Source organism: Gopherus flavomarginatus, chromosome 16 (genome assembly GCF_025201925.1).
Source record: "Gopherus flavomarginatus isolate rGopFla2 chromosome 16, rGopFla2.mat.asm, whole genome shotgun sequence".
NCBI lineage: Eukaryota > Metazoa > Chordata > Testudines > Testudinidae > Gopherus > Gopherus flavomarginatus.
This window is the reverse complement of record NC_066632.1, coordinates 2,867,303-2,886,616: the sequence shown is the minus strand read 5'-3', so window position 1 is coordinate 2,886,616 and position 19,314 is coordinate 2,867,303. Positions and strand designations below refer to the sequence as shown.

The following is a 19,314-nucleotide window of genomic DNA, read 5'->3' as shown; positions in this document are numbered from 1 at the left end:
GGTCACACAAAGGAGCGGGAGAGAGGATTGGCGCTTCCCCAGCAATCTGATCCCCGACTCAAGGAAAGCTCGGATTTGGGAGCCATCCCATGTGCTCCCTTCTTCTGCCACCCCAAGCCCTCCCTGGGCTGAGGACAGCATCTCCAGCCCCCAGGACCCTCACTCACAGCAGCCAGCTCTCTGCTATGGAGATTTCCACGGCCTGCCTGCCAGTCTCCCCTGCAGCTCCCAGCCCGCCCGCCCGCCCGCCCCGCGCTGGTGAGGAAGAAGCCATTAGCGTAGCAAAACTGCAGCAGCACTAATGGGAGCCTCTCTCGGGAGCTGGGCCGGGATCCCTCACTGCAGCTCCAGCAAGGCTGGGAAACGGGAGGGCCAGAGCAGAGCAGCCCCTCTCCCCACAGCCTCGTGCCCAAGGGGACCCCAGAAATCCATCTTCCCATCCTGCAGGAGCTAGTGTGTTTAGGGAGCAGCCATCATTGCACGGGTGGCCAGGGAAGGAGAGGCAGAGGAGGCGGCTGCTGCTTTCTGCAGCTCGTTACAATCAGCGAGTGCCCCACCCCGGGGGGATTCAGTTCCTTTCAAGGAGGCTCTGCAAGTGTCTGGCTGGTCTATTATTCCGCCCAGAGCCAGCTCACTTTCCAAGCACCCCCTTCAGAGGAACACCAGGGACACAGTGAATGCCCCACGGAGAACCCCAGGGTGCTGCAGGGAGGGGGTGGGTGACTCAGTAGGGGGCGTTCTCCTCTTGGAGCCAGTGCTGACCTTAGAGTGACCAGACGTCCCAATAAAATCGGGACCGTCCCGATATTTGGGTGTTTGTCCCGCGTCCCGACCGATCTTTGGTCGGGACGCAATTTGTCCCGATATTTCGCTCTGCCGGCAGCACTGGTTTGTTTTTATTTTGCTCCGCCAGCGGACCGCCCCCCGTCTTCACAGCATCTGGTCACCCCAGCTGACCTCAATGCTCCAGCAGGGCAGAAGGGGGCACTGTGCTGCTGGCCGTGCTGTCTTTCAGATGACACATAACGACCCTGTTCCCATGGGGTCATTAACGATGCCTGGACAGAGACAAGACCCCGTGTCCGACCTCCTCAGTCCAGACGCTGCCCCCAGTGTTTAGACGAGAAGCGATGGTGGGAACAGAAGCAGGGGAGGCCGCTAGGGACTCACTCCCTTTTCAGTGCAGATGCTCTCGAACAGCTGCTGGTTGAGCAGAGGCGCTTGGGGGAAAGCAGGAGAGTGGCAGCGGGGTCGGGGGAGGACGGAAGTGAGACAGACAAAGGACGCTGTGCAGCCATTTGCACACAGGTGTGAAACACGGCTGATCAGGCCAGCAGGGTTTGCCCTGTCCTTTGCACGGGTATAAATGAGTGCACAAGGTGCCGGGCACTGGTGCACCAGGCCAGGAACGAGGGGAAGAGGGGAGCAAGGAGCGGGGATGATAAGGAGGGGCAGATGGTATGTTCCTACTGAACTGAAAGTGTCTCTGGTTGGGACTGCGCAGCCTTGATCTTCTCAGTGGCGACACAGACTAATCTCCCATCATGAGGGGTGTTGATTGCCCTTGGCTTCCCCTTTCTACCAGCTCCAGCTGTCCGACACTGCCCAGCCAGAGGACTGGGGTAGCCCTTCCTCTGAGTGCTGGAGTGGGTGACTGAGCTCCCAGCCCCAGGAGCATCTGTCCCGGAGCTGGGTGACTCAGACGGAGCCAGTCGTTTATCTCATGCGTCTCCCCGCCTATCAGTGGGTGGGGAGTTTCTTCAGACGGGGCTGCCTTTTTCCCCAGGCCAATTTCCACACCCAGTCCTTGGCCTCGTTCAGCCCTTGCCCAGCAACGCTGCTCAGGACAGAACAACGTGTCTAAGTGCAGTGCCCCCTACCCCCAGTACCATGGTCATGTCACTGCCCTCTGCGACTCCTGAAACACCTCTGTGCCCAGCCTCGGGGCTGGGATTCGAGGCCTTCTGGTTATCTCCACGCTGTGCTGTGGAAGGGGGCATAGGGGACTGTACGATCTGTAGCAGCTGCAGAACCTGAGGCTTCCTGTCCATGAAGAACATTGCTGACAACTCAGGTCAGCAGGGCCCACGCAGAACAGCCCTCACCCCACGCGTTGCCCAAACCACTGCAATCACACAACATCGGGACCAGGTGTCAGGTGTGGACACAAGGCATTGGAAGATCAAAGCTTTTCAAGCAACATCTTGTTGCAATGCCTAGTGTCGACAGAGTCTGCAGGCCAGCGCTGGCTCCTAGGGACAACTTCATCACCAAACAGATTGTGGGCCAGATCCCCAGCTGATGTAAACTGTCATTAGACCACTGACTTCAGTGGAGACATGCTGGTTTACACTAGCTGAAGACCTGGCCCTCTGTGTCTTCTCTTACCCCTCGCTGCTTTGTGCAGGACAAACCCCCACAGCATGCCAGGGGAGGGGAATGACCCACACATCACAACCGGGATGTTTCCCCAGGGAGATACGCAGCATGGAGAATTGCAGTGGGATGGCAAAAAGGTAACACGGCCACAGCATAGGCCTGTGACCCCAGGCACAGCACAGCGCAAGGGACATCCCAGGCAGCTGCACAAATAAGGTCCATACCAATGATAACTCTTTAGCTTGAGACGTGGGTTGGCCCTGTTGCTGGAGCAATTAAGCGCCAGGTGTCCCAGATAAGGGGGAGACCCGGGGTGATTCCAAATGCAATGGCAGGATGCAGTGGGACCCCTGGGTGAATTCTGGGGCTAGGGAGAGGTCCAGGACACTGACTGTTCTTGGGTCCTGCCCTGGAGGAATCCCCCTGCAGGGGAGAGGGGTCTCTGTGACCCATTCATTCCATGGCTTTTCTGTTGAGGCTGCCAGTGTCAGTGGGAATGGGACAGAACCCTCTCAAAATCACATCATGCAACCAAGCAGAGCATCACAGCTTTCACTCCTCCCAACCAGGGCTGGGTTTCAACTGCCAATCTCGAGGGAAGGCGCGACAGCCCATTCTAGATGCCCTGAGCCAGCTGATTTCCCTCCGCAAACCCCTTTGTATCTCAGCAGCATCCCTCATGCTAAGGGAACTCCTGCTTCTTGTGCAAGTTAAGTCCCTTGCTTCGTGGCCTCAACTTATTGCTTAAAAATATATTGCCTGGACAACAGCCAGGGTATAAAGTAACAAAGGAAGTGACACCTGCTGCCTGGACAGCAACTGCTGTGTCCCCCGAAGTAACATCAACAGCTAAGGAACAGATCACATGCAAAAAACACCCGGGAACAACAAAAGGCCACGCATGCAGCAGGGCATTCAATGTGTTAATACAAACGTTGCCCAGGCAGCAATTATGGTGACCATCACAAGAGACGCACAATCAAAACTGTGCAAAGAACAACCAGTATTGGAGCGACACCAGCTGAAACGTGTAGAAGGAAACACACCACAAATATTAGAAAGATCACAAGGGTCAAGTGTCTGCAAGTGCTTTATAAACATTTCCTCCCATGGCACAAGGTAGGTAAGAGAAAAGGGAAGCACATAGAAGCAACATGCCCACAGTTCCTACAGCAAGTCAGTGGCAAGACAGGACCCAGGAGTCTTGACTCCCAACCCCTACCCTGATTTAACTACTAGCTCTATCCTCCCACTACTGGGATAAAACCCAGGAGTCCTGATTCCAACAGAACCCAAGAGTCGTGGCTCCCCAGGCTGCTGCTCTGACTAGCAGGAAATATTGTCGTGTTCTGGTTCATCACAGAACTGTGTATATTCAAGACTGGAGAGAAGAAAAAATTCCCAGCAGGCAACCATCCTGCAGAACCCGAGAGTGAAAATGACACAAGCCAACACAATGGAAACACAATGCTATTTCTCCAGGAGTTATCCGAACACAAGAGCTGCCCAGCAGATAAACCCAGAGAAATACTAGGCAAGTGAAACAGTGCGACAGGCTCAAAGATGAAGAAACAATTCCAACACGCATCAGCCTTCAATTCCACAGCCCCTGCGGAGGGAGGGGCAGTGAGAGAGGGACAGAAGCAGGAAGCCGTGGGGAAGTTAAACTGCAGGGAACTTCTGCAAGCTTTCAGTGGGGTTCGGCTGGCTAAAAGGTGGTCCCAGCACTCATTTGGAGTGCGGATCTATGAAGAATGAAAGCTCTCAGCAGGAATAACGTCTCAGCACTAGGCAAGAGAGGCCATTGTTCCACAGCCCTAGAACTTCCAACGCAGGTTGCAAAGCAGTAGGGGACCTGACTAGAGTGAAAATGCAGCCAGGCCGGCTCCACCCATTGCACAGAGCCTCAGGCTTTAATAATGCCACTGAGCCCGTCTGTCCCACTCCCCAGCTTCTAAAACCTCATCCGCACATTAACCCTCACAACCGCTTTGGGAAAGCGAGACGCACAGATCTGCCTAAAGCCGTATGGACAGAGGCAGAGATGAGAACAGAACAGTGAAGTCCCAACCATCTGGCAGCCACTCTAATTACTAGACACCACTTCCCCCTAATCTGGGAATTGAACCCTGGTGTCCTGACCAGACTGCTTTAGCCACCAGACAACCACTAGGCCATTCTACCGCCTCCTGGTTCAAGAAAATACATCATTGTTTGTACCCTGGTCTGCAAGTGACCAACACACAGAAGGAGAGGATAAAAAGCAGCTACTCACCCTGTAAGAACCACCACAAAGTCCATCACATTCCACCCATTCCTCAGATAGGAGCCTTTGTGGAAAGCAAACCCTAAGGCGATGATTTTAATTCCAGCCTCAAAACAAAAGATTCCGATGAAATATGGTTCCGTGTCATCCTGGGAGAGAGAGGGAAATGCAGACAGTGAAAACAGTAACAATCCATAGGGCTTTCACAGGGTCTCAAAGCACTTGAAGGCCACTCATTAACCTCACAAGCCACTGTGAGATGTGGGGAAACTGAAGCACAGAAAGGGGAAGGGAATTGCCTCAGGCCATGCCATGGTGAAGTGGCAGGGACGAAACAGAGGAGTCCTGGTTCTCAGAACCCTGCTCTAACCACTAGATCACATTCTCTTCCCAGAGCAGGAACAGAGCCCAGAAGTCCCTGGTTCTCTGTGCGCTGACTACTGGCCTACGCTCCTTTCCCACAGAGAAGAGGCCCTGACTGAGGGGGTGGTGTGAATGTCAGAATGGATATGACAATAATTCCAAGAAAACAGTTTTGTTCCAGCTCTACGTGGTCTGGGGTACAAAGAGAGAGAGAGGGGGAGAGAGAGAGAAAAAGAGAGAGGTGAATGGAGATAGACAGACTGACAGATTACCAAAAATCCACCCCCAAGATTCCTAGAAGCCCCAAATCCAGTCGAATGGAAACGGCTGTCACTTTCCAGGCATTCCAGGCTGGCTCAGATTTTCATGGCCTGAGTAGGGAGGAATCTAGGACAAGCTCTTGCACAGATAACACAGCCAGGGTCCGGTGGGAGAAAGGAACTGAAGCAGTTGTGTGGGAGGCATATGCCACTGTCCCAGCTCCCAGCATAAGGGCAAAAAGCAGGACATAAAGAGGACAGCTAGAAAGGGGGATATAAATGCAGCCCACTCTGGTGCAGCACTCTAAGGGCTCAGATGCATGGGGACGTTACCCCAGAATAACAGAGGGTGTGAATTTAAAATGCAATAGCTATTCGGGAATAACTCTGTGTGGACAAATATACTCCAGAACAAAAGTGTCCAGATGGGGTGTTATTCTGGTCAATTTCCCAATATACATAAGACCTGCACCTGACACTGCACCCCATACTCTTCACAGTGAAATGTTATATGATTATGACATGTGATACAGCACGGCCAGAGGGCAGCAGGAGAGGGTTAGAAGGGAGCCTTATTCCCTGTAAGGGGAAGAAAGTTTGCTATAGCTTAATTAGAGCACCTGAAGCCAGTCACATGATAAAAACCCCTGCTTCAGTCAGACAGTGTGGGAGTTGGAGCAGAGAACAGCTTGGAGAAGTGTTGCAGTGAGCTAAGAAGTCCAAGACCCTAGCTAAAGGGGCACCTGGCTTGTGCAGAGGGAGGGTAGGAAGCCCCCCCGCCCCCAAGCTGAAGGGCAGGAGAGGGAAGTAGCCCAGGGGAAGGAACCATCAGTTCAAGTGGTTTACCACTATCCTCAGGGCCCCTGGGCTGGCACCTGGAGTAGAGGGCGGGCCCAGGTCTCTCCCTCTCCACTCCCCTCCTCTAGGACACTAGTGGGGCAGTTAACTTTCCACTGAAGGGGCAAGAAATGGTGCCCTGAACCACCCCCCCAAGAACAGAAAGTGCGAGACCCATCAAAATAGTGCTGGCAATTTGCCACAGACATTATGATGTATTGTACGCAAGATATGTCATGTGAGATGTCATAGGAAAATTTATGGTTTGCGGAATATGACTATCTTATTTGTATGCATATATCATTTTTGTATCTGAAGTCATTAATATTGACTATGTATCTATATTTCAAATGTAGTTACACCTGAATAACGCCCACTAGAGAAGATGCTTTCAGTCTAGATAGTGGGTGGGGAAGGGCCTATTTAAGGCAATGGGCCATTAGGAAAAAACAACAGGTCTTAGGACAGTGGTTCTCAAACTTTTGTACTGGTGACCCCTTTCAGACAGCAAGCCTCTAAGTGTGACACCCCCCCCTTACAAATTGAAAACACTTTTTATTATATTTAACACCATTATCAATGCTGGAGGCAAAGTGGGGCTTAGGGTGGGGGCTGACAGCTTGCGACCCCCCCATGTGATAATCTCGTAACCCCCTGAGGGATCCTGACCCCTAGTTTGAGAACCCTGCCTTAGGAGAAGCTGATCTCTCCCCTGGTGAGGAGCCTTCCTGAGAACACTCCAAACAGCCTGGGAGCAATGGTTGCTTTGACTCTACAAGGACATGTGACGAGGCCATATGGTGCTGGACTCCATCTTGGGATGTCAGTATTTTTCCATGGACTGGTCTGGGAACCAAGCTTTGAAACAAAGGGTTCCTGCCATATGCAAAAGCTATATAAGGTGGGGAGTGACATCATCAGGTGTTTTTCACTCCCCACACAGGAAAACTCCTGGAAACACCTGAGGAACAAAGACTGAACTGGGGGAAGTGCTGGACCCAGGCTACAGGGATTTCTAGCCTGTCAATGAAACACTTGGTGATTCCAACCTGTAAAGCAAGTGCAGCTTGTCCCTTAAGAATCTGCGGCCTGCTTGTATCATTTCTCAGGATGAGAATCTGCTAATTCATATCCAATCTATCTAGTATATTAAGCTTAGTTTGCGGTTTTTTGTTTATTTGCTAGGTAATCCCTTATAATCACTTAAAATCTATCTTTTGTAGGTAATAAACTTGTTTTTGCTCTATCTAAACTAGTGAGCCGGAGTGAGGGGTGTGGGAATCATAACTCAAGGGGAAGGCAGTTGCATATTCCTCTCCACGTTGAGGGAGGGGGTGAATTTTATGAGCTTACACTGTACAGTTCCCTGTGCTGCACAAGATGGTCTAATTTTGGGTTTATACTCCAGAGGGGGTGCGTGCCTAGGGAGCTGCCTTAGCTGTAGCCTTCCTGTGCAGGGGCTGGTCAGAGAGCCTGCCTGTAACTGCAGCTGGGTGTGTCCCACCCATATGTATGCTGGTGAAAGTGCAGGCTGCAGGGCTTTGCCGCTTGTCACAGCAGTGCAGCGTAAAAGGGAGCTCAGGCTGGTGGGCCAGGGGGCTCGGTGGTACTCCAGTTCCAGGGAGCACCCCGGGGGGAACTCATCACACTAAGTATTGGAGAACTTAGGTAAATCCAGATAAGAAAGAAAGACGCCCACACTCACCAGTCGTTCTGACATCGGGGTCTTGTCTTCATCAGGCAGGTGCTGCTCCAGAGCAAGAACAATGCAGTTTGCTATGATAGTAGCTAAAATCATGTATTCAAAAGGAGTGCAGCAGAGTCAAGGAAAGCTCAGCTCTTGGGTTGGCCCCCTGTGAGGGCCAGGAACAAGGAGGGCCCTACACCTTGACGACTAGAGTCCCACTCTCTCAAGGGCGCTGCAGTCTGTGCAGGATCGTGTCTGTCCAAGGGTGTCTGCAGTCAGAAATACCCATGTCTCCCCTGTTCCTGGAATCAGCTACAGGGGCAGAATGAGTCTCCAGGGGCCTGATCCACCCAGCCTTCAGATCTCTCCCGAGCCTACCTCGCTGTTCCATTCAACCCAAGGACAGCTCGTTGGTGTGTTGAGCCCTGTCAGACCACTCCACAAGGTCCTAATCCCAAGGATCCACCTGCTTAACCCTGATGGATGATCCCCTACTCTGTGCGGCAGGGGAAGAACTCTCCCACTCCCGGCTGACACTCCAACTCTGCTGTTGGTCAATTTAACTTTGTGCATGTGAGAGCAAAGCACCAGAGTTAAGAGCATCTGATCCTGTTAATAAGCCATTATGCAGTTCAAGTGTGCCTGGTGCAACCAAGTTTTGCTGTATTCAGCTAACATCACCCAGAGTCCTGTTCTTGAGACACAACCACACCTTCCCTATTGCACAGCCATGCCTACAACCAGTGCATTCTGGGACAATCCAGGCAGCTATCCCATAATGCCTCAGCTGCCAAACCAGGCAGGAATGAGCGCTTTTCAGACATGGTGGGTAAGGCTACGAGTCTGTCACAGATTCTGTGACTTTCTGAGACCTCCGAGAGTTCTGCAGCTGCTGGGGCGGACCCCAGGGCCAGCCGCTCGGGTAGCTGCTGGAGCGGTCCTGTGGCCAGACACACGGCCCACTACTGGAGCAGGCTTGGCAGCTGCCCCTGGGACCACCAGAGCAGCAGTCAGACCAGTGGTCCTCAGGACCTCTGAGCAGCTGGGGGCAGTCAGCCCCCAACTGCCACTGCTGGGGATAGCTGTCAGTCCCCGGGGCCCCCAGAGCAGCGGCACCTTGGGGTCTCAGCAGCTGCTATGTTTTAGTCAGGGGTATTTATTGTAAAAGTCATGGACAGGTCTTGGGCTATGAATTTTTGTTGATCGCCCGTGACTTTTACTAAAACTACCTGTGACTAACTCTTAGTCTTAAAAGATAAGCAATAAGCCAAATTCTACTTCAGTTACACCAATATAAATCTGGAGTAGCCCCACTGATGGTGGTGCTGTTATTCTGGATTTACACAGACAGAGCTGTGCTCAGAATCTGGCCCAGTGAGTACAGCGAGTTGCTGTTCGCTAAAGGAAGCATGAACTCATAGACTTTAAGGTCAGAAGGGACCATTATGATCTAGTCTGACCTCCTGCCCAGGACTGGGTGTCAGGGGAGGTGAGGTCTGTACCTGACTTTGGGAGGGGAATCTAGGGGTCAGAGCAGGGAACTGAACTCCATTCCTGGCTCTGCCACTGACTGCCTGTGTGACCATGAGCAAATCACTTCCCCTCTCCAGATGTTTTTGCTCTGTCTGTAAGAGGGTGGGGGTGGGGTTCAGAGCCTTATCTAGGGAAGCTTCTGAGCATGCTTGGGATGCAGTATGCATGTGCTTCTGGCCCCTGTCTCAAGCATCCAGCAGGTCCCCTTTCAAGCCCCATCCAATGCTGCAGCACCACATAAAAGAGGTTAAACTGATCTCAACAACTGAGCTAAACACCGGGGAAGAAAGCAGAGCAGCAGCTGTTGGAATATGGGGCTGGCCCAGTTCGCAGCGGGGGGGCCTGGAAGCTTGGACTTCCGGGGGCTCCTTCTCCCAGAACTAGCACTGTCAGCTGCTGAGAACTGGAGCTTGCTGAGGGCCCTTCCTGTCCATCGATTGGTTTGTAGGGGAAAGAGGCCTGAAACAGTGGCCTGTGGGAGCGGATCCGATACCGGAGAAGTTGGAGGAGAGAGGACTAGGAACATGCAGGGCAAGAGAGACAGAGGGAGGGAGAAGGAAGGTGAAAGGCAGAGCCATCCAGTTCTGTGGATCAGGTAAATCTTTTGCATTAAACAAACACCCTGAGCGACGTTCCCCAACAGCACCCCCCCCCCGCCACACTCCTTCCCAGAATGGGTTAGTCACTCCATTGTGCCACCAGATTTCTTCTCCTCTTCAGTCTCCTCGCTGGCGGCGGCTCCAGGCACCAGCGCTCCAATCGCATGCCTGGGGCGGCAAGCCACGGGGGGTGGCCCACCAGTTGCTGTGAGGGCGGCAGTCAGGCTGCCTTCAGCAGCTTGCCTGTGGGAGGTCCACTGGTCCCACGGATTCGGCGGCAATTCAGCGCAGGTACGCCGAAGCTGCGGGACCGGGAACCTCCCGCAGGCGCACCACCGAATCCGTGGGACCGGGGACCACCCGCAGGCGCACCACCGAATCCGTGGGACCGGGGACCTCCCGCAGGCGCACCACCAAATCCGTGGGACCGGGGACCTCCCGCAGGCGCACCACCGAATCCATGGGACCGGGGACCTCCCGGAGGCAAGCCACCAAAGGCTGCCTGACTGCCATGCTTGGGGCGGCAAAAAAGCTAGAGCCACCCCTGCTCCCCACCCCACTCCCCTCAACGTCTACGATGCAGAGGGACGCCTTTCCATCCAGGGAGGGGTGCGGCGGAGCTCGTGGGCAAAGGGAGATGGATTGCTTGGTTTGCACTGGCCAGTGGAGAGGGATAAGATCAGGTCTGTGTCTTGGGGGGAGTGAGTGAGCTTCTGAGGGTGGGTGGTGGGGGATGGGTAGGTGGGAAGAACGCTAACAACCACCAAAGTTAATCCCACAATGGGCTAGTAATGCACCTTACTCAGCTAGGAATTAACTAAACCCTGCCGGAGGTGGGTTGGTGTTATCATCACCATTGTACAGATGGGGAAATTGAGGCACAGAGAGGGATGGGATCTGCCTAAGTGGGAGAACCAGAAAGAGAACCCCAGACTCGTGAGGAGAACCCCAGTGTCCTCTGCTCTAACCATGAGAACCAACTCCCTTCCAGATCCAGTGGTGGAACTCAGGAATTCTGACTCCCAGTCCCCTTCCCACAGCCTAACCGCTAGATCCCACTCCCCAGAAATGAATTCTTCCTGTGTCATCAGACATCACTTACAGCACAAACTTTCCCAGGTCAGGCTTTGCAAGTCCTCTCTGTTGTTAAGTCTCATAAGTTTTCCCTCTCTAAGAAGCATTTCCTGGAGGGATTCTTTTGGTCAGCCCCTTTCATATGCTCCTCCTTTCCTAATGCTGGGAATAGAACCAGAGGTCCTGCCTCCCTATTCTAATCACTTGACAACACCAATCTACGACTGTGCCACAGGCCACATGTATCGGCTCTGATTGTTCCTGGGGTTATTTCTATTCACTCTTACAAAATGTTTTTAAAAGTCTGCATTAGACAGACATCAAACACATACATTTTAAAAAAGCATATTCAGTTGCACCCCATGGGTGAGGGGAACAGGTCTTCTCACTCACTCACACACACACACAAAGTTCCTTTTCTGTTTTTACTATTTTTGAAAAAACCCAAAGCAGCTTATCCTTTAAAAGAAATGAAACCGCTGTGTGAAGCCACTGAATTGTATTTGACACACTAACTAGAAGACAGGAAGAGGATAACAGCTGACAAGCACAGCAAGTGGCTTGTTAAGACAGCATAAGGTCTAGGGTTTTCAGCCAGGAGGTTGCTAACAGGTTCAGAAGGGTCATGACCATCCTCCCTTTCTGTTTGGCTTAGAGAGAGGCTGGGGGGAGAGTCCTGAAATCTTTTTCTCTTGAAACACTGGGCCACTGTATGTAAAAAGTCAAGAACCACTTGACTAGTGGTTAGAGCTGGGATCTGGACGCAGAGACTCCCGGGCTGCATTCCCAGCTGGGAGCGAAGCAGGCTCTCGTGGTTAGAGCAGGGAACTTGGAACCAGGACTCCTCGCTGTTATCCTGACTTGGGAAAATCACTTCCTTCTGGTGTGACAATATAGAGCTGAGATGTTGCACACAAACCAAACTGTAACAGCAAACACAGAGCAAGCAGCCAACGTTCCCACAGGCAGGGAGGCCTGAGAAACTGCAGTGTAACAGCATTCAGCAAGGGCAGCTCCTCTGTGCCGGAGCCTATTTCAGCACCGGGCTAGCTCCTCACTGAGGCACTCCGCTCGGCTTGGCCCTGTGACCCTGCCAGGGAGAGTCTGGCTTTGCTCTGGATGTGTTTTCAGGCCAGCCTCCCACCTTGCCAGGTCCTAGAGCCTGGGCTTCAGCCTGAGCCCGAACATCTGCACCGCAGTTAAACAGCCCTGAGCCCGAGTCAGCTGAAATGGGCCAGCCGCAGGGGGCTTATTGCAGTGTAGACACACCCTGACGGTCTGAATTCAGAGGGAGAAATTTACAACATCAGGAGAAAAAGAGAGCTTCGTCCCCGGCTTCACCCCCCCGGGTCAGAGAGCCACTGCCTGCCACAGCTGGGTCCAGAGTGGCCAGCCCTACTGCTGAGGGCTGCAGATTGCCCCACGGCTTGGCTAACTGCACAGTGTCTCATGGGGTCCTTGCTCCCCCCGTGCCCACTGCCACCGCCCCAAGCCCTGGGAGTGAGCTCCCTGCTCTCCAACCTCCCTGAACCCCAGTCCTCCAGCCCCACGCACTGCGTCAGCCTATCACACAGCCCTTCCAAAGCTCCCCAGGTCACTTCAGCACCAAGGTTTAGCCCACACCCTATGGTCTTACTCCACCCACCTGACCGTGAGTCTCTCTACCTTCCTCTTCAGGTACCTGCCCTTTGCTGGATCCTTCCAGCCAAACTCCCCACTGTGAGTGCAGGGACCGTCTTCTCGGTAGCTCCAGCCATTTGGAATAGCATCTCTCCCCTCCTTTCCCATCACTCTCCACTCACCTAGCACCGGCCTCCTCCCTGTCCTGCCAACCCCTCTCTAGAGCCCTGCACATCTGCAGCTACCCTCTTCACAGCCACCACCAAGCACGTTTGCAGATCGCGGATCAGATGCAGATACAAATGTTGTATCTCCGCAGGGCTCTCCCCCACTGTGAGCATTAGAGTGAACAGCCCCCCCCCCTCAACGTATCATTCTACCTCCACCTCATTGAAAATCGCTGCTGGAAACTCCCACCCCTCCCCCACTTGGGACTCTGAATTCCTCTCCCCCCCAGCTGTTCTTTGGCTCCACCCTCAGGATAATTAATTCTCTGAGGCCTTTGGGGGTTCCATGGATGACTGCTTTGGGCGCCCCCTCCCCACCTTGTACCCCCATCCCCTTGGCACGCAGCAGAGAGCGTTGTCTCCGCGAAGGTTCGTCTGTAAGTTTTATCATTAAAAAATAAACTCAAATATTTTATGTCTCCACCAAGAAGCTTTTACTTTTGCAAACGGTATTGATTTAATCCTAGAGGCAACTGGCAGCTGTCCCAGGAGTTTAATCAATAGGACAGCACCACCCTACAGAGTCTAGCTTCAAACACCCCCAGCCACAGTTCTTACCCAGGTCTTCAGTGCCCAGCCTTGCTGATCGTTTCGCGCAGCTCCCGAGTTTGAAGCCAGGTCTGTGGGGATGAGAGGGGTCGCCGAATTGATAAAAGTGATCAGGGCTACAGTGACCCCTGGGAGCGCTCTGCAATTGCAGACATTTGTCACTCTTCCAAGGTTCTGACTGGATTCTGACAGGGACAAGGAGATGGGATGACAGGGAACCAGCAACTTAACCCAGAGATCTCAGGTCTCAGACATCCTCCACCTTTCCGCGAAGTTCCCCTGGGAACCAGAGAGCTCAGGGGTGAAATTAACATCAGTTCGGGCAAGGCTGAAGCTGTGATATCTTCCTCCTTCTCTGCTGAGCTGTCCTGAACCAGGCAGTCTCTCAGGAGAGTGCAGGAGGGAGAGGGGACAGAGAAGCAGGAGGGAGAGGGGGCACTGGGTCTGTCTTTCTGCATTTGAGAACATTACTCTGTCCCAGAGATATTGGGTCAACCTCATCCCTGGTGTTAAGCACTGGCAACAGAGTTGGGTTGGGCCCCAAAAGAGCGCGGTTCTTCAAAACGAGATGAGACGAGAAGACAAATTAATATATAGTTACATTTACTCCCAACCCTCCTAGGATTCTGTTGCTCCTAGGGCTCTGGGCCCCTCCCACTCTCCTCCTCACCCACCCCAGCCAGTGGCTGTGACTGAGTGCCTGCCTGGTGCTGAAATGTGCAGCGCTAGCACCATGTCCTCTCCTCTCTGCACAGATCTTGCTGAAATGTATGTCTCAACCCCCACGGCAATCATTTGGCAAGAATTCAAAATCCTGCACAAGCACTGGCTGGTACTCAGGCTCCTGGAGAGGAGATGGAACTGGCCGCTGGTGCCAAATGTGTAGCGGCTCCGTGACCTGCACCACAGGCCTCCGGAAGTGGGACCAAGACTGCGCCGTGACTATCTCCTTCCTCATGCTCACCGGGGAGGCTTTGGCGCTCAAAGCCACAGCCACCTCCAAAGCACAGCGAGGCCGATCAGCTGCTCTGTGCTGTTTAGGATTCAAACATACCCCACAGCTGATCTGCAGATTTCGGAGTCAGTTACTAACATCAGCATCGCTGCCCCCCGCCGTGTGGGTCGGCGTCATTATCCCCATTCCACAGAGAAGGAAAGAAATTCGGCCTCAAGTTCACATAAAGCATAACTAAAACCAAAGCCCCAGCTCCACACCTCTAATCACTAGACCAAGTGCCAGGAGTCCTCCCTCCCAATCCCCCTGCTCTCACCACCAGCACATACTCCCCCTGCTTTCACCATTGGAACCCACTGCCTTCCTGCAGGTGGAGGGAAATTTCCAGCCTCCGATTAACCAGGGCTCCTTCAGCGGTACACTCTGGGGAGGAAAGGGGCCTCACACAGGAATGGAAAATACCAGGTCTGTGATCTGCTGGGGAACAAGCGAGTGACCCAGAGCTAGTCACAGGCTTCCTGGATGGTGCTGAGTGAACAAGGTGGGTGAAGGAAGGGAAGTGAGTCCAGGTTTGCACTGAATGCATCCCCCAGAGAGGAGGTCTATTAACGTCACAGCCACTACTCCACTGACAGGTTCTTATCGAGCAAGGGAGGGAGGAGGAGGAGATGGGGCAGGACAGAGCTGGAGGACAGATGGATAGACACACAGACAGACAGCTGCATTAAAGGGGGCTCCCGAAGAGGGAAAGCATGTCCCTGTCACACTCCCTTTCACTGCTGCCGCAGGGGAGGTCTGGGGGTGTCCATGGAGAAGGGGCCCAGCTTAGCTGCCTTGGAAGTGGTGGTTCTGATTTGGGGCAGGAAAGGCCACCCCAAGCCCTGGCGCTTTGGGATGTGGTGGCAGGTTTGTTTCCTGCTTATCCCACTGTGGTGGAGGGGCAACTGAGCTCGCGAGGGCAACCCAGCTAGGAGGACCGCCGTGGAAGCTGGTCTGAGGAGCACTAGGCCCTTGTTCTTTGGCTCTGTGCCCCCCTGCTCCCGCCCTGCGCATACACACTTTTAATTGGCAAGACAATTTCTGCTGCTTTTCTCTGGCACTGCAGTTTCTGAGCTTGTCGAAGCTGATTCCAAACCTCCTCCAGCTTAGAGGAGGGAGAGAAGCAGCCAGGTCCGCTCACACAGCGTTCAGCATAGGAGCTCTAGGAGTGGAGAAATGGACCGTGCGCTCGAGCCAAGGCATTACTGCAATTGCACATTTTCGGGCAGAAGGCTTTTTCAGCCAGTGTGCTCAGCAATTATTTCGGTGCCATTGTGATGACAGGTAACTCATCCCAGGCTGCTTATCAAGCAACTGCCCCTAGCCCCAGCTTCTCAGCCTGCCTTCCCCAGGTACCACTGCACCTCCGTCCTCCAGTAACACCACTCTCAGGCTAGGCTACCCTGGGCACTCAGACTAACTCTGCTGTGAAGACATACCCTCACCCTCCCCTCACTTCCCAGCCTCTACTCTGTTTCTCCACACAGTTTCCCCCATGCCTTCTCTTCCACACCTCCCACGGCCTGGTACAGCCTGCCTCAGTCTCCCTCTACTCCCCTCTCCGCTTCCTCCAGTTATCTAGCACTGGCCTCTACTCAGTCCATCCAATCTCAGTGCAAGAGCCTTCCCCTCCGCAGCTGCTGCTTTCAGCATCATCCCCCACCCATGTCTCACCAGTTCTTCATCAAACTGCAAATCACAGCTGAAAAAAATCTCTTTCCTTTCTTGCCTGTGCCTCCTAATTCCACTCTCTGTGTTTATGGCCTTACAGATGCTATAATTAAGTCAACATACAACACCTCTGCACCATGGCTAGGTCACTTTCATCAGACTGACAAATAAATGATATTAATTTACATTTATATAACATCCTGCTTCTCAGAACACCTTCCAGATTATGGCCATATCCCCAGATGGAGTAAATCAGCAGAGTTTTTTTCACTCAGTGGAGTCCTACTGATTTATACCAGCAGGGGATCTGTTCCTATATAGCAGTTCACCCAGCACTGGCATGCACCCACTCCTGGGATGCAGCACCTTTTTCACGGCTGCACAGCAATACTGCACAGAGATCATCTGCCCAGCACTGAGATGCAGCCACCTCTGGGGTGGGATGTGGCACCATCCACAGCTGCACAGAGATCACCTGCCCAGCATTGAGAGGCAGCCACCTCTGAAATGGGACATGGCAGCTTTGTAACAGTCGCAAAGCAATGTTATGTAATAAATTAGGGCAGGAAATTAAAAAGAATCCCATGCGCAACTGAAACAACATGGAAATTTCAGGCAGAGTGTATCCTCCTCAAATGCCCAAGGCACCAGAGATAACACCCTTGTCTCCTCTAGGGGGGTAAGTGCCAAGGGATCTTCAGTGGCCATGAGGAGGTAGGACCTGGATTTACATCTCATCCAAAGGGCAGAATCCCAGTACCAGGCCTTAATGAGAGATAAAAACCATCAGCACTTGGGTTTACCTTGGAGGTTTCCCATCCACATATTATGTAGACTCAACTCTGCTTAGGCTGCAGACCACATAGGATTAAGCAGCAGCCTCAGCCTGTTGGCCTAATTCCCACCTCTGGGTGTTCACAAGGCCAGCAAGACTGCTGTTGTACTGCCTATTATAAGGACTGTTAGTTCCAACTTCTCAGAGGCTGTCCTGAGGCTCCAAGTGGAGATTTAATCAGAGGGAAGAGGGAATGACAGAGGGAAATATCTGCCCATTGGAGGAGTGAGGAAATGGCCAGGCCTGGCTCGCTCAACCCACGTTGGTGGCTTTTATCGGGGTGTATGGACTGCAGAGGACGATGCTGTGCAAAACTTGGCTGCCTCTGGCTATAGTAGCAGAATCATCAGATTCCCAAAAGCAGCCTAAAGGTGTGGGGGGGGGGGAGAAAATGAGAGAATAGGGGGAAGGGCTGCAGAAGAGAAAGAGGCAGGAGCGAGAGAGCGAGAGAAGATAGAAGAAAGAAAAACGAATTGAGAGAGGGAGCACATAACTGAAAGAGGGAATGGGGGAAGGAGGAGAAAGAATGGAAACAGATGGAAGAGAGGGATAGAAAGCAAGAGGAGCAGAAAGCAGAAGGAGGAGAGAGGGAAGCAGTGGAAAGAGGAAGGTGGCTCGCCCCATGGCTGCTGGCTGCAGAGGAAAAGCCCCTGCCAGATCACGTGTGATGCCTACAACTGTCTCCCTCTCATTAATTTCACTATCAAACAAGCTGCAGTATCACAGCCTGGATTCCTTCGTGATGAAATATTTAACTAGGAGGAACCCAGCCGAGATCAAAGATCCTCGTTTACAGCGGGACCCCGGGGAGAGTTACAGAGAGGCCGCTGCTGGGATTAACCGGAGGGCACACACACCTCTGCCGTGCAAAGAGGAAACCAACTGTGTCATCTGGGCCCCTGCGGGTCAGGGGCCAACGGCAGGAGATTCCTGGCCTTGTTTTCCTACAAGGGGCAACATATGGAGGGCGTGGGGGCAGAGCCACCAAGGTACACGGGCCTGCTGCTGTACAATGGGAAAGGGCCCAGATACCACGGGGATGGGCATCACATAGCTAGCTAGACAGCTCAGGTGCATGTTAAGCAACCTCAGAAGTAAGAGGTGGCCCTAGATCCTGGGGAATGTTCCAATGTGTCTGCAACAGAGAGCCGAGGATACATCTGGGTCAGGGACAGTGAGAGAAGACTAGCCTGACACTATGTCAGAGTTAGCTCCCCCCGCACTTATCCTGCCACTGGTGCTGGGCACAGGCAAAGGGAGCAGGACAGTGACAAGAGCCAATCCCTCCCCACGTGAGTCAGGGGGAGGGGCAGAGACAGCCCCTCCACCCCATCCCCATCCTAGTGCAAGACAAGATCTAGTTGTGCCACACCACCCGCGGCTACAATTCAAGCCAATTGCCACTCCCTTTTCTCTCTAAGTTAACTCGGGATCACCACGCAGCTTTTCCTCCTGAACATCTATTATTCCCTCGGCACATGGGGTAGACACCCTTCTCCTGAACCCCAAAGGATCAGAGATGCCCTCCCGTGTGCTCTGCAACCAAGATTCCAAGCTACCCAAAGAGAGCCACCCCCTCCCCTGCCTCTGCTGGCTGCTAGCCTTTCCCCTTTTGTGAGAAGCACTCCATGCGGAAACACAGAAACCTGACGGCCTCTTGAAAAGAGAATAAAGGAGGGAAATGGTGCCCCAGACCACTAGTCCTGAGGGGCTGTTCATTCTTCACCCCTGAGCACACACAGAACAAATGGACCTTTGTCATGCCGGGGTTTGCTGGTTTGGGCTTGGGTTTTTATGTGTGTATCACAGCCTCTCCTACTCAGATTAAACTAAAGCGAACCTCTCACGAGAAAAGTCACGTACTCACAAATAAAACCTCTTTCTCTGTGCTAGGCTGCTAGGGTGCACACGCCCATTTAGTTGTCACTGCATCTGCGAGTCTCTCCGCTCAGGGCGGCAAGTTTCACTGTGTGTGTCCAGGGCCACCCAGAGGATTAGGGGCCTGGGGCAAAGAAATTTCGGGGGCCCCTTCTATAAAGAAAAAGTTGCAATACTACAGAATACTATATTCTTGGGGAGCCCCTGCAGGGCCTGGGGCAAATTGCCCCACTTGCGCCCCCCCACCCCCACCCCCGCTAGGCAGCGCTGTGTGTGTCTTTAGTGGGTTTCAGTCCCTGGCTCTCCTGCACTAGTGCTAGGCGGCTGGGGTTTCAGTTCAGAACGAAAGAAATGTTGTGAGCTACAGTCAGCTGAAGCCAAAGTGAGTCATTCCATTGACTTCAGTGGGCTCTGGATCAGGCTTGTCACTGAAATGTTAAGAAAAAATATTAATTGAAACACCTCGAAGAGGCACTCCCTTCTCTCACACCTTAATGGACTATCATTTAGAGCCTAAAATTATTTCACAAGGATAGACTGAC

The 19,314-nt window shown here is 53.0% G+C and overlaps 1 protein-coding gene across 1 annotated transcript in view; it reads right to left on the bottom strand.

Annotated features, from left to right (window-relative positions):
* CACNA1A (calcium voltage-gated channel subunit alpha1 A) overlaps positions 1–19,314 on the bottom strand; it is a 163,894-nt gene that overhangs the window by 122,598 nt on the left and 21,982 nt on the right. The window contains exons 2-3 of the mRNA XM_050925167.1: positions 7,811–7,917; positions 4,655–4,794 (exon numbers count right to left, since the gene is read on the bottom strand). Of these exons, the coding sequence (XP_050781124.1) occupies positions 4,655–4,794; positions 7,811–7,917 (247 nt within the window). The remainder of the gene's footprint in view (positions 1–4,654; positions 4,795–7,810; positions 7,918–19,314) is intronic.